The 13091-nt window shown below is 37.7% G+C and overlaps 1 protein-coding gene across 2 annotated transcripts in view; it reads left to right on the top strand.

Moving 5' to 3' along the window:
• eps15 (epidermal growth factor receptor pathway substrate 15) overlaps positions 1 to 13091 on the top strand; it is a 43206-nt gene that overhangs the window by 16824 nt on the left and 13291 nt on the right. Inside the window, exons 12-15 of one of the 2 annotated variants that reach the window (XM_065248496.1) lie at positions 1285 to 1370; positions 6564 to 6636; positions 11132 to 11293; positions 11393 to 11590. In XM_065248496.1, the coding sequence (XP_065104568.1) occupies positions 1285 to 1370; positions 6564 to 6636; positions 11132 to 11293; positions 11393 to 11590 (519 nt within the window). Of the gene's footprint in view, positions 1 to 1281; positions 1371 to 6563; positions 6637 to 11131; positions 11294 to 11392; positions 11591 to 13091 lie in introns of both variants that reach the window. The other variant, XM_065248495.1, reaches the window with a different exon arrangement.

The raw sequence follows: 13091 nt of genomic DNA, 5'->3' as shown, positions 1-13091 counted from the left end.
AACACTTACTTTGTCATATTAAGAACACTGTCATTGTTGCAGTTATACTTAGGATGTCATCGCTGAACTTTTTTCACAGCGATCAGCTGTAAAATGTTTTGGTCCTGCTCGATCCTGCAGCACTCAGACTTTTGTATACCATATATTGTAGGATTAAAACACTTTTTATCCAAATGTCACAAAACTTACTAAAATCAATAAACAGCACTTATAAAGCATCATTCTTACAGATCATTAACTAAAAAAAGTTGGTTAAGGGTTTAGTTACTCTTTAAATTATCTTGCGTAAATTATTAGATTTGGTGGCTTACGTTTCTTCCCCATCACAGAAAACCACCACAGGTTTATCAATGCCATCAAAAGTATTATTTTGTTTTGTTTGTTTGTTGATCACGAAGTACAAAGTAGATGAGGAAAACTAGGATTCTGTGTATTCAAAGCGCCGCCCTTATTCTTTGCATTATGTGGAATGGTGCGCTGTGATTTCTTGAGCGGATTTATTGTGTTGTGCAGAAAAAGGTAGAAAAGATGCCAGAATAACACAGCGAATATTGTATTTTGTGTAAAATTAACTCTTTCGCCGCCAGCGTTTTTAAAAAAAGTTGCCAGCCAGCGTTTTTCATGATTTTCACAAAAGTTTAATGCCTTCCAGAAAATGTTCTTCCTCAAATATATAAACATACAATATACTTAAATGAAAGAATAGACCCTCTGCTTTCAAACAAAAAGCCGTTTCATCCTACCTTCAGTAGTTCTTTTGTAATCAGCTTTTGAATATGGGTAGGTTTCTGCAAAAACACCACATTTTGAGCAAAAAGCAGAGATAATTCCTTTTTTTTTACGGACTTTTCATAGAGATCCCATTCAGAGCGATCTTTAAAACAGACACGGACACGCAGCCACTTACCGTAGGGCAATACTTCCGGGTTTAAAAAGTTGCGGAAGGTGGATAATAGTGGTATTGCGGAAAGCTGGAAATACTCGTCATTGGCAGGGAAGCATTTTCTCTTGATTGACGAGATAACTCGTCAATGGCAGCGAAAGAGTTAAGAATTTACTTTTAAATACTGACCTAATAAAATACTGATTTTGATGGTAACACTTTTTTATGCCGTTTATCCAGTTTTGGAACCAAACTCTTCAAATAATGAACTAGTTTAGATAATTTGCCTCTGATTTCCACCCCCCATGAGGTGGTTGAACAAAATAATTGCACCCTTTTCAATAATATTAATGATATATTTCTTTTTTTATTTTTCATGCTCCATTCCTGCTGCTCAGCAGAACATTGCCTTATCTGTTCAGGCTGCAGATTTCTCAGCTATTAAAGAGTTGGACTCGCTCACTAATGAAATCATGGATATACAGAGGTGAGTTACTCTTTCATAAAACAGTTGGTATGAATGAGAAACATCTGATTAAACCTGACATTTCAGTCCTTAATTGGTATACCCCGTTTTTATCTTTTATTCTAACATGCCTAATTCCAAATTATGAAAATGTAGGCATATTAAAGGCTTGGTGCATGATTTTTGAAAAACATTTTTGGGCCGAGTAACAAAACACACTTGTAGCCAATCAGCAGTAAGGGGCTTGTCTACTAACCGACATTGTTGCCAATGTGGAGGTTCTATCAAAATAAGGTCCAGATTCTATTGGGGCAGGGGCTTGTTTGTTTAGGTGATTTCAAATATCAACATTGGCTTTCATCATGCACCCCACCTTTAAGTGGTTAAAGAAAGCTTTATTACACTTGTCATGTCTTACTGTACATCTTACACATCACTGAATACAACAATCTTCCATTTACTGGTTTGGCAGACTTCTTATCACCAGGCCACCTGTGTTAGTATAGCATGTATGTGATTGAGGTTTTTGTGTAGTTCCTGTGTGTTGTTGTTCCCACACAGGTGCACAAGTGTTTCTGAAACCGCAGAAACAGAAGTGTGTTGGTGACAATAATCTCAGTATGTCTTGTGGACAAATCTGTCTTTAGATCATGTCAGACGCACTTAAACTCATGAATGCTATCTTTAAGGAGTATCCCGTTACTTCGTTCTCTCTTGAAGGTCGCCTTAAAATTAACCTGGACGGCCAACACTAGTAGCATATACAGTGTGTGAACAAAATTTTCAACTTGTGTGTTGTTTCTGAGTGGTTGTATGTGGATTATACAGCAGACTGCTATGATCTTGCATAGTAACTTGCACTGTAACTATACATGATCTCTTCATTACTGTGGTCCAGACATCTGAATCAGCTCTTTATTATCCTGAAAGTACCGAAAAGTTTTATTTTTGTAAGCAATGCACAATTTAAGATTTACAGAAAAAAACAATTTAATACGCTTTTTTTAATGCTTTATTAAACTGTAATATTGGTGAATTACAGAATTGGTGGCATGCTGTAGTTTTTTTTTAAATAGCTAATTTGTTTAGCAAATTTTTACTTGTGTGACAGTGAAGGTGATTGGTGCTGTATGTGTGCGTAGGGCCTATATACAAATCCTTAAGTCTCTTCCTGTAAGCAGCGAGTCTCCAGAGGTTAACACTCCTAGATGAGAAGAGAGGAGGGGCTCTTAGTAAAAGCAAGACTCCCCATCCCATAACTATTGTTTTCCCTCCATCTTTCATTTATAGAGTTTGAGAGTGTTGCAAGCTGACAGGTGATGCTCTTTGGTTTAGCTCGGTGTGTGAGATGGACAGCGTTTTTAGCACTTCTCACTTCCACATTCACAGAAAGTGAAAGTGAGTTACTGTAGAGATAACAATCAGTCACTTTGAAATGGAGAGAGAAGATGATGATCAGGAAGAATAGATGCAATAATTCATGAAATACGATGAGCTGTTATTTTATCCTAAAATGATGCGGGCGGTTTGGGATTGCCTTAATTCTCCACGGCAACGTGACGGGTAAGGATAGGCCACACCCTCTTTCTAAAAGAGGGGCAATAATAAATGCTTTGGTTTTGTGCTGAAATTGGCTGTTTGATGCATGCTGGGAAGTTTATGGATGAACATAGGCCTTTTTTAGGACTGTTGCCAAGATCTGCCTTGCTGTTAACCTACGTGTTAACCTTTATTATTCTTAAATCCTGCTTTAGTCTCTCTCTCTCTGCTTATTTTCTTCTTGCTCTCTTTTCTCCTGGGAGTCTCTGACTCATTGTGTGTTTGCCTCCTGGTCGGTTTGCTGTGAATGTCTTTCTGGTTGCTGGGAAGATTACAGCAAGAATACTGGAAGAAACCTTGAGTCAGAGCTTAAAGCAGTTGATCCTAATCCAGGAATGATGCTTATTTTGTTATGAATCCTGTGAAAAATATGTCTGATAATCATGTTACTGTCGTGCCTAACCTTAAAGATATTCCACATTGAAAAATTGCATTTAAATAAGTCATCTAAAATAAGTTATCGCATTATCCACACTATTCCTGCGCCCCATGATGCTTTGTGCGAATTATGGGTGCGACGTCCGGTGCACACTGTCACTAAACCAGAACCGGCATTTTGTACGATGATTACGGTCATAATTTCATGTATGAGCCAGTGTGAGTCTTCAATGCGCAAATATAAAAGCACAGAGAGATACCAGTACAGGGTTCCCCGCAGAAAATTTGTTAGTTAATGTGGTAGGGGTGGGCGGGGTCGAGGGCGTGGCAATCAAAGGGGTGGGGCACTATGACAGAAAATGAACACATACTACATTATTAATGAATTAAATGTTTTTACCTCTAACAGGAATAGCTGCGTGATGAAGTGAAACTAAAGGGTTAATAAACACAAACTAAAGCAGATGTTGTTGAACGTATGGCAAACGATGATAGCACATAAACTGTAAAAACTGATTATTTCCCACTATTAATTACATCATCTTAAAGGAGTGTAACTACTGTAGCAACTAGCTAGCAGGTTGCTCAAACAACAAAATGACTAGCTAACTTGCTTTAAATTTGCAAGAACTATAGACTAATACAATAACAGGCTTAAATAAACCCAAAACAGGTCCACTTAAAGTCCCCCAAAAAGTCCACTTACAGTTCTCACTAGGGTTGTGCCGATAGACGATAGTATCGTGTATCGACGATCTTCAGACATATCGCTAACGGCAGGCTTTCATTGCGATAGTCATGACGATAGTTGGCGAATGGTTAGTATTATTATTATTATCATCATAGTTTTACATTAACATCCACAATGCATGCTTTTCCTCACATGAGGGTTTGTGGGCTTCACTTTACGCGGAAGGCTTGTAAAGAGAGAATTCCTTCTTGCACGTATGCACTTAATGCGCGCGTCTTGGACTCCTTCTAGCACCCGCGTCATGACCAGCTGCGCTTCTCTCTGTCTCACGTGCACGCGCTCTCGCGTCTGTCCGAAGTCTAAACATAAAATAAAGTAGTAATCCTTATGTCTTTGTTCAGTTTAATGCATTTCATGAGGCAAACTTTACTTTTTGTTTAAAATATGACCCGCTGCATGGCGCCTCTCTCACTTTCGCGGTACGTGCAGAGAGCTGCGCTCTGTCCGAAGTCAGATCACTAAGTATTAATCCTGTTTATGATATGCATTTCAAGGATTCAAGAAGTTGTAGCAATACACCCCTCGTGTTTATTATATGTTTGTGTTTAAAATATGATCGCGTTCCGCTGGACCGATGCGTTTAAAAAGGCTCATCTGAGAGTACCACTGCTTGACACGTCTGCAACAGCACTAAGCAAATGGATTGAATTGTTTGTATGTGCGTGCGCAGATGCATGTTTTTACAGTTATTAAGTAATCATGGTTAGAGTTTTAATGACGCGCTCGCATTAATGGGATCAGTTTTAAGAAGGTTGCGGTCATGACGGTGTTGCTCTTGTTCTTTTTTGTCCACCCATCAAGTGACTTTTATAATGAGTAAAAAATTAACAAATAAAAAATGAGTAAACTACTGCCCCGCCCCCCGATACTATCGTGTATCGCCGATCTCAGAGGCTGACGATAGGACGATCTCAAAATAGGGCATATCGCCCAACACTAGTTCTCACGGACATGTTTTATCAACTGGCTATCCTCCAGACGTGACAGACCACATCTTTCTCATTTCGGCCGTGTGGCGCGCGTCCCGCTATTCTCCGAGATTCACTTGACGGCCTTTTGTGCAGCAAATTTTTTTTTTTTTTTTGGACGACCTAGTTAAGGCGGTAGGGTTTCCAAGCTTAGGCGGCCCGCCCAAACTGAAATGTGCTGCGGGAAACCCTGCTCAGTATCTCTACAGTGGGACAGTTAGTCGAATATACAGAGACTTCTTGTTTTTACCTTTTCAGGTGATGGTTTAAAATGTCACAACAGTCCCTCTGGTTTGAGGTTTCTTTAAACTGCAATTTTTAATCGACTTGAGTTTTTATGGCGACACATCAAGCTTCACATGATCCGACAGCAGCAGTAACTTATGCTTATCATTCAACACATTTTAAGTTATTTAAACAAACCATAATAAACATATTAAACTAATATTATATGTTTTCAGTATTGTTTTCATTTTATGGAAATATTATTATGCAGCAGATAAGACATGAGCTTATGAAATTATTTGCTTATTTTAAAAAAATCATTTAAAACATAAAAGTACGCGCAAACACAACACATACTATTATAAAGATTAACTAATAAACAGTTTATGTCGTATATATTCTGTACTGTAATCTCATTTTTGTAATAATATATAGTAGCAGAATAAATAAATCAGCATATTTTTATCAGCATAAGATTAGTTGTTTTTGAATAATTATTGTATTTATTGTTCACTGTCAGTTTCTATGAAAGGTTTTACTGGATGGATGTGTGGATACAGTTAATGCACATGCGCCACATACACATTTAGTTCTTGTGCGTGTATTATAGTTAAAACAAATGCTTTGTAGAGATTTACTGCATTTGTATCAGCTATTATGGTAACCCCTAACTGCACAAATTATGCTGGTCTTCCTCGATTTCGTAATAAGCATTAAAATGCCAACCAACACGGCAGACTCGTATACCTCACAATAGGACTACCATTAGCTGTAGTGGCTCACCGGAAGTTTCACCCATATGAGCTCAAAGATGTCGGCACCCGCATTTACGTCAAAAATAAGCTGGATAGTCTCAATTTGGTGTTGTTTAGGTTCCTTCGACCTGCTTAGTAACCTCTAGCTATCTAGAAATGCCTTAGCAACCACTTCACAACTGCATAGCATCACCCACTCTTGTTTGCTAAATTTAACCTGCATGACCTCAAAAAGATGAGTGAAAACTTGCCTCTAATTTATTCCAGACCCACATCATCATCATTCTCTCTCTCGCTCTCTCTCTCACACTCTCTCTTTCTCTCCACTTCACTCCTCCCATTCATCCTGACGTTAATAAACCATCTGCTCATGTGCGGCTCTGACACTCATACATCCAGTACCCACACTCGCAGCTCCAGCAGCAGATACAGAGATGGTGCTGGAGGGAGATGCCATCCACCCTGCTCCCGTCGGCTGGCTGTCCGTGCCCGCTGTCGCTTCTGTGATTAAATATTCGTGTCTGTGTTGGTCTTTCAGGGAGAAGAGTACAGTGGAACAGGAAATCAAGGACCAAGAAGAAACTATAAGACAGAGGACAACCGAAGTCCAGGTAGGATTTTAAACATTCAGTATTTTCATTTTTATTTGACAAGATAGACGATGCTGGCATGACAAAGATATTCAGACATCTATGCACCTTGACAGATTATAAGCATAACTTCAAAGCATATTCGGAGAATGTAAATGAAATAAAGAATACTTATTAAAAGGCTAGTGCCTAAAAATAAATTTTTATGTTTGACCTTATGTTGTTTCAAATATGTATAACTTTATTTAGTTGAACACAAAAGCAGATTTTTATCAGAATGTAAGGGATTGGTGGCAGCACACATTTTCCTTTATCATCTTCCTATATAAGGAAAGTCATACATGTTTCACGCCGTAAATGATGATAACATGATAAATCTTCGCAAGACAGTTGTGCTTTTTTTAATGCGTTATGTTTATTGACCCTTATTATTGGATCAGTAAAGGGCTGAACAAAGTGAACAGAAGCCAGCTGTTGTCGGCCTATTTTCTCGCTTTCACCTGTCTGTCTCATTTGCTTATATACAGTGATGAGAGGACGAATTTGTGATTGTGCACAGTTGTGAGAAGTTCAAGGTCTTTGCATCTACAGCAGCATCTTTCAATAGTCTTTCAATTTGCACTCCCCCTCTTTCCGGCACTATATGATAATTCAACTTCCTGTGCATAATGCCAAGACAAAGTCATTATTGGAAGCTTCTGAATTTAATCTTGAATGGAGTGCAGATAATTTTACTATGATTTTAGTGTTCAGGTTACTGTGTTAATAAATTATCATTTGGTAAGGGTGCAGAATGCTGCATGCCAGTACTGGTGTTGTTGACAGATGGGCAGCTAATGGAATGGAAACGCAATTGTGTGTGTGTTGTGTGTAATCACACAGGAATTAAATGCAGCCGTTGTGTGTGTCTGTAGCTCCATCTCCACCATATTGACAGCACAGCTGGTTCTTCTCTCTAGGGTTCTCCTTGTCTGTCATCCAACGAGGCCACTTATCCTCCTGATTTTCGGTTTGCATTTTTGGATCTGAAAATGTGCCACCTGTGGTCTCTCAATATTCAAATGAGGGCTGTGAATTGAATTACACAATAAAGAGACATGACCAGCATGTAATCTTTATAGCGAAAATGTTTTCCACATATGGGTGATTCTCACGAAATCCAGACTTAGGAGGCGTCCAGCATCTGATTTTTTTAAAAAGCCCTTTAAGCCAATTTTTTGCACATTATAAGATTAAGGTCTGAATTTACTATAACCATTATTTTTAAAGGATTTAAAAAAATATTTTCGTATATAATTATTTACATTTTTTAGATTATCATTATCAAGAATTATCATTACCGCAACATGATATTACATTAAATATATGCATTTACATCATGTTTTGGTAATGAGAACTAAAAAGTTGTCTAGGTACTATGACAAACAAAATTTCTACTTTTATCTTGAGAGAAAAAATAAAAACTACTTACCTGTGAGTGTCACAGTCAATTATGTCCCTTCCAACAATTTTTTATTTTTTTTTGAAAATGTTCATTGAGGGCTTAAACAATGATTGAAAATTGTTGCGGAGGATGAGAAATGTTTTCTTGGACACATTTATATTCCTTATTATTGTCTCTACATTTACAGATGATCCCCAAATACCACATGTTTCTTTACTGTAAATGTTTATAGCGTAACATGCACTGAAGCTTTTTATTTTTTAGATTTTTTTAATTATAAATATTTCCATGTCAAAGAACCCAAATCCAATCATGGACACGTTGCGGTAATGAAAAATTTGGAAAAAAACAACAAAATTGGTTTTTATGATGTCATTTGTGCAAAAATTTTGCAAAATAGTACATGGAGAGATGTTTGTAACTGTATGCTTCTTCTTTTGATACTCTTACTTTTTTTATCAAAATGTTTCATGCCACCTCATAAGTCTAATTTCGCGAGAATCACTCATATAAGCTTGAAGTACCACCTATATACATAATATGTATTTGCATGACTCCATATTAATTACATTCGATCTTTCTTTAAATGTTATAATCAATCCAAATCCCTAGTGTTAGGAATCGATCTTTTCATGGCTAGGTGCAATGGACGTCCATTAACTGTAAAAATAGGTTTGATTAATGATCTCACTGACACGAAAGGGAAACAACGATTATTGAAAGATCAATAATGCAAGCTATTACAGCTCACAAATTATAAATGTGATCAATACTTGTTTAGGCTTTTAATAGGATAGCCTTGAAACACAGTCTTTGTAGACAGCAGCAGACCTTGAATAATTAAAAAAGAAATGTATGTTGAGTGTAGGTTAGGACTCTCCGCTGTGCTTAAACCTTGGGATGATGAATAGGATGAATCTATTTCGGGAGCTGTCGGCTGGCTCTGCTCCCAATGCAGCTTTTGATTGGTGGAGAGGACGTTTGTGCATTAAACGTGTAAAGATTTATATCTTCACCATGAACCGTTTTTTTTAGCTTTGCGGATATGGAGCTGTTATTTTTAGCACATGCACACAGAGTTGCTCGCAGTCACCCAGCCTGCTTATGACACTGATAGCTAAAGAGGAAATGACATGGCGGTTCTTTGCCAGCAGTGATTGAAGAACTGGTCTTTGTCTTCTGTTGCATTTGTGATTTGTGACCTTTCTTTTCTTTCATCTTTTGAATAGGTAGATGTACTGATCTCTGTTGTATTTTATTGTTTTTATAGCTCATGTAAAAGAGCACGACACTGGCCAGGGTCATGGCCTCGACTCTTAGGAAATGCGTGAATTGTGTATTAAGAAGACCAGGTTTTCTCTTTTATTTAAAAGCACCTCTTTAAATATGGTGCTCTTTTTCACTTCTGTCAGGGTGTTGATAAGTGAAAGTTGTTGTGGCACTAAAGGTGTCATTCCTTTATTTGGAGTCTCATATTGATAGTATCAGACTGTTGTGTTATTATTAGTGAGTATGAAAGTGCAGGCTTTCTCTTTGCTGTTTTATTTTTGCTTTTCTGCCTGGTGTGTTTTTATAAACTTGTATTATATTGTATCTTCTCGCTCCTATTGTTTTTTTATCTTTGTGTAATGTAATACAGACCTGCTGTATGATATTTTCCTCTAGCTTAAAGTTCATTAGGGAACATACACACTGTATTTGAACTGTTTGGTTCCAAAACGCGGTAAACGTCATTTAAAAAAAAAACAGTCAGTATTGTATCTGGTCAGTATTAAACAGTAAATTCTTTATTTTATGCAAAATCAGATATTCACCATGTTTTTCTGTCATCTTTTCTCCATTTTTTCCAAACCGCAATAAACGCCAGTCCTCATTCTCTGCAGAATGCAATAAATCCGCTTAACCAATCACAGCGCACCATTCCACACATTGTAAACGGTGATGGCGGTGCTTTGTATACACACGAAATCCTAGCTTTCCCCATCTACTTTGTACTTTGTGATCAACAAACAAAAACAAAATCCTTTTTTTGGCATTGATAAACCTGTGGCGGAGAAGAAACGTAAGCTATCAAAATCGAATAATTTACGCGAGAGGCACTCTGGAGAAGGAAGCTTCTGTCATGCTAACTCATTGACCCCAGCCAATCTTATGTAAAAACTTTCCTTTATTTTGCTCGAAGTCAACGAAAATCGAGCAGGACCAAAACATTTTACAGCTGTCGCAGTCAAAAAAGTTCAATGACAATGTCCCCAGGGATGACGGCAGGAATGACATGACGTGTTTTGATTAATGCCATTTAATGTTTATTTTTTATATCGTTGTATACCACTAGTCAACTAAATAAATATAACATGGAAAGATGAATGCACATTTATATATTGATTCAATAGATTTACAGCATTTTGAAAAAAAATATTTTATTGCATTTTGCTGTTTTTTTTAATAATAAATCTTTGAAAATCAATGGATTTCATGGATTTGAATTTTTTATGTTATTATAACGTAAAGATGCTATGTGAAAGTTTGTAAAAGAAAATAGTGGTTTTCATCTTGTCACTTTCTGGTTATAGAAAACACATTTTTACCGAAATTTGTCAAAATGGATTTATTGCATTTTGGAACCAAACTCTTCATTTATAAAAGTTATGTCACTTTGGATAAAAGTCTCTGCCAAATGCTTAAAGGTGCAGTGTGTAAATTTAGTCGGTATCTATTATCTAGACATGCTCAGTCTACCGTTCACCAGAACGCATAGAGAAGCTACGGTAGCTGCCCAATGATAAAAATGTTGTTGTCGAAGACAAAAAAAAATGCAGTTTGTCCGTTTAGGGCTACTGTGGAAACATGGCGGCACAAAATGGCGACTTCCATGTGAGGGGACCCGCGGTGTATGTAGATAAAAACGTCTCATTCTAAAGTAATAAACACATAACAGTTCATTATGTGCGGTCTTTATACACCACTGATAATATAGTTATGTATATTCTATTGCATTTCTGTAAAGAGATCTTTCTAAAAGTTATACACTGCACCTTTAAAATGTTAACAACACTGATCTCTCCCTCTCAGGACCTTCAGGAGGAGGTGCAGAAGGGCTCAGATGAGCTGGGTCGTCTGCAGGCAGAAAGACAGGAGGTGCAGGAGAAGGTTGAGAGGCTGGATGAGCAGAAACGATCTCTGGAGGAGCAACTCGCACTCATACAGCAGCAGTGCAGCCAGGAGAGCCAACTGGTATGCGACCGTGAAACTGTTACACCAGTACTGCATTTCTTTTTTGTGCTACATATGTCCTTGCTACATAAAGTCATTACTCTACTTCCAAATATCCAGATCCAGTCACTGCAGGTGGAGCACTCGGAGCAGGAGCAGAGAATTGGTGATTATGAGGAGGAGCTGTCCAGGGCCCGGGAGGAGTTGCTCCGTCTGCAGGATGAGACGCGCTGCCTGGAAGAGAAGGTTCAAGCTGCTCGTGCTCAACTCTGCCCTCTAGAGGACGCTGTTAAGGAATCTCACACACACATTGCTGAGGTTAGTGAGCTTTTTCTTTCTAGCTTTTTCTGTCTGTCTATCTATCCGTCTATCCATCCATCTCTTAATTTCATTTGATCAGTCTATCAATTTTTCATCGTATCAACACCTTTTTCTTTTTTGTTTCTTTGTTTGTTTTCATCCATCTCTTCCGGTACATTCACATGTGGCATAAGCGTTAATGCTTAATGGAAGGCTTGTCTGAAGCGTGGCCAACAGCCAATCACATCCCTGTCTGTCTGTCTGTCTGTCTTTCTTATGTCTGTCTGCCTGTCTGTCTGTCTTTATGTCTGTCTGTCTTTCTTTTTTTGTTTTTTCTTTTTGTCTGCCTGCCTGCCTGCCTGCCTGTCTGTCTGTCTTTATGTCTGTCTGTCTGTCTTTCTTTCTTTCTTTTTTATTCTTTATGTCTGTCTGTCTGTCTTTCTGCCTGCCTGTCTGTCTTTATGTCTGTCTGTCTGTCTTTCTTTCTTTCTTCTTTCTTTCTTTCTTTCTTTCTTTCTTTGTCTGTCTGTCTTATGTCTTTCTGCCTGCCTGCATGTCTGTCTTTGTCTTTCTTTCTTTCTGTCTTTCTTTCTGTCTTTCTTTCTGTCTTTCTTTCTTTGTCTGTCTGTCTGTCTGTCTGTCTGTCTTATGTCTTTCTGCCTGCCTGTCTTATGTCTTTCTGCCTGCCTGCCTGCCTGCCTGTCTGTCTTTGTCTTTCTTTCTGTCTTTCTTTCTTTCTTTCTTTCTTTCTGTCTTTCTTTATGTCTGTTTTTCTTTATGTCTGTCTTTGTCTTTCTTTATGTCTGTCTTTATTTCTTTCTTTGTCTGTCTGTCTGTCTGTCTGTCTTATGTCTTTCTGCATGCCTGTCTGTCTGTCTGTCTTTGTCGTTCTTTCTTTCTGTCTTTCTTTCTGTCTTTCTTTATGTCTGTCTTTCTTTATGTATGTCTTTGTCTTTCTTTATGTCTGTCTTTCTTTCTTTCTTTCTTTCTTTGTCTGTCTGTCTGTCTGTCTGTCTGTCTTATGTCTTCCTGCCTGCCTGCCTGTCTGTCTGTCTGTCTGTCTGTCTTTGTCGTTCTTTCTTTCTGTCTTTCTTTCTGTCTTTCTTTCTTTCTTTCTTTATGTCTTTCTTTATGTCTTTCTTTATGTCTGTCTTTCTTTATGTCTGTCTTTCTTTATGTCTGTCTTTGTCTTTCTTTATGTCTGTCTTTGTCTTTCTTTATGTCTGTCTGTCTTTCTTTCTTTCTTTCTTTCTTTGTCTGTCTGTCTGTCTTATGTCTTTCTGCCTGCCTGCCTGTCTGTCTGTCTTTGCCTTTGTCGTTCTTTCTTTCTGTCTTTCTTTATGTCTGTCTTTCTGTATGTATGTATGTATGTATGTCTGTCTGTCTTCACATCTTCATCTATCTATCTATCTATCTATCTATCTATCTATCTATCTATCTATCTATCTATCTATCTATCTATCTATCTATCTATCTATCTATCATTATGTTCATTTGATCAGTCTAATAATTTTTCACT

Source organism: Paramisgurnus dabryanus, chromosome 11, assembly GCF_030506205.2.
Source record: "Paramisgurnus dabryanus chromosome 11, PD_genome_1.1, whole genome shotgun sequence".
Lineage (NCBI taxonomy): Eukaryota > Metazoa > Chordata > Actinopteri > Cypriniformes > Cobitidae > Paramisgurnus > Paramisgurnus dabryanus.
The sequence above is the reverse complement of the archived record's forward strand: the minus strand, read 5'-3'. Positions and strand labels throughout refer to the sequence as shown.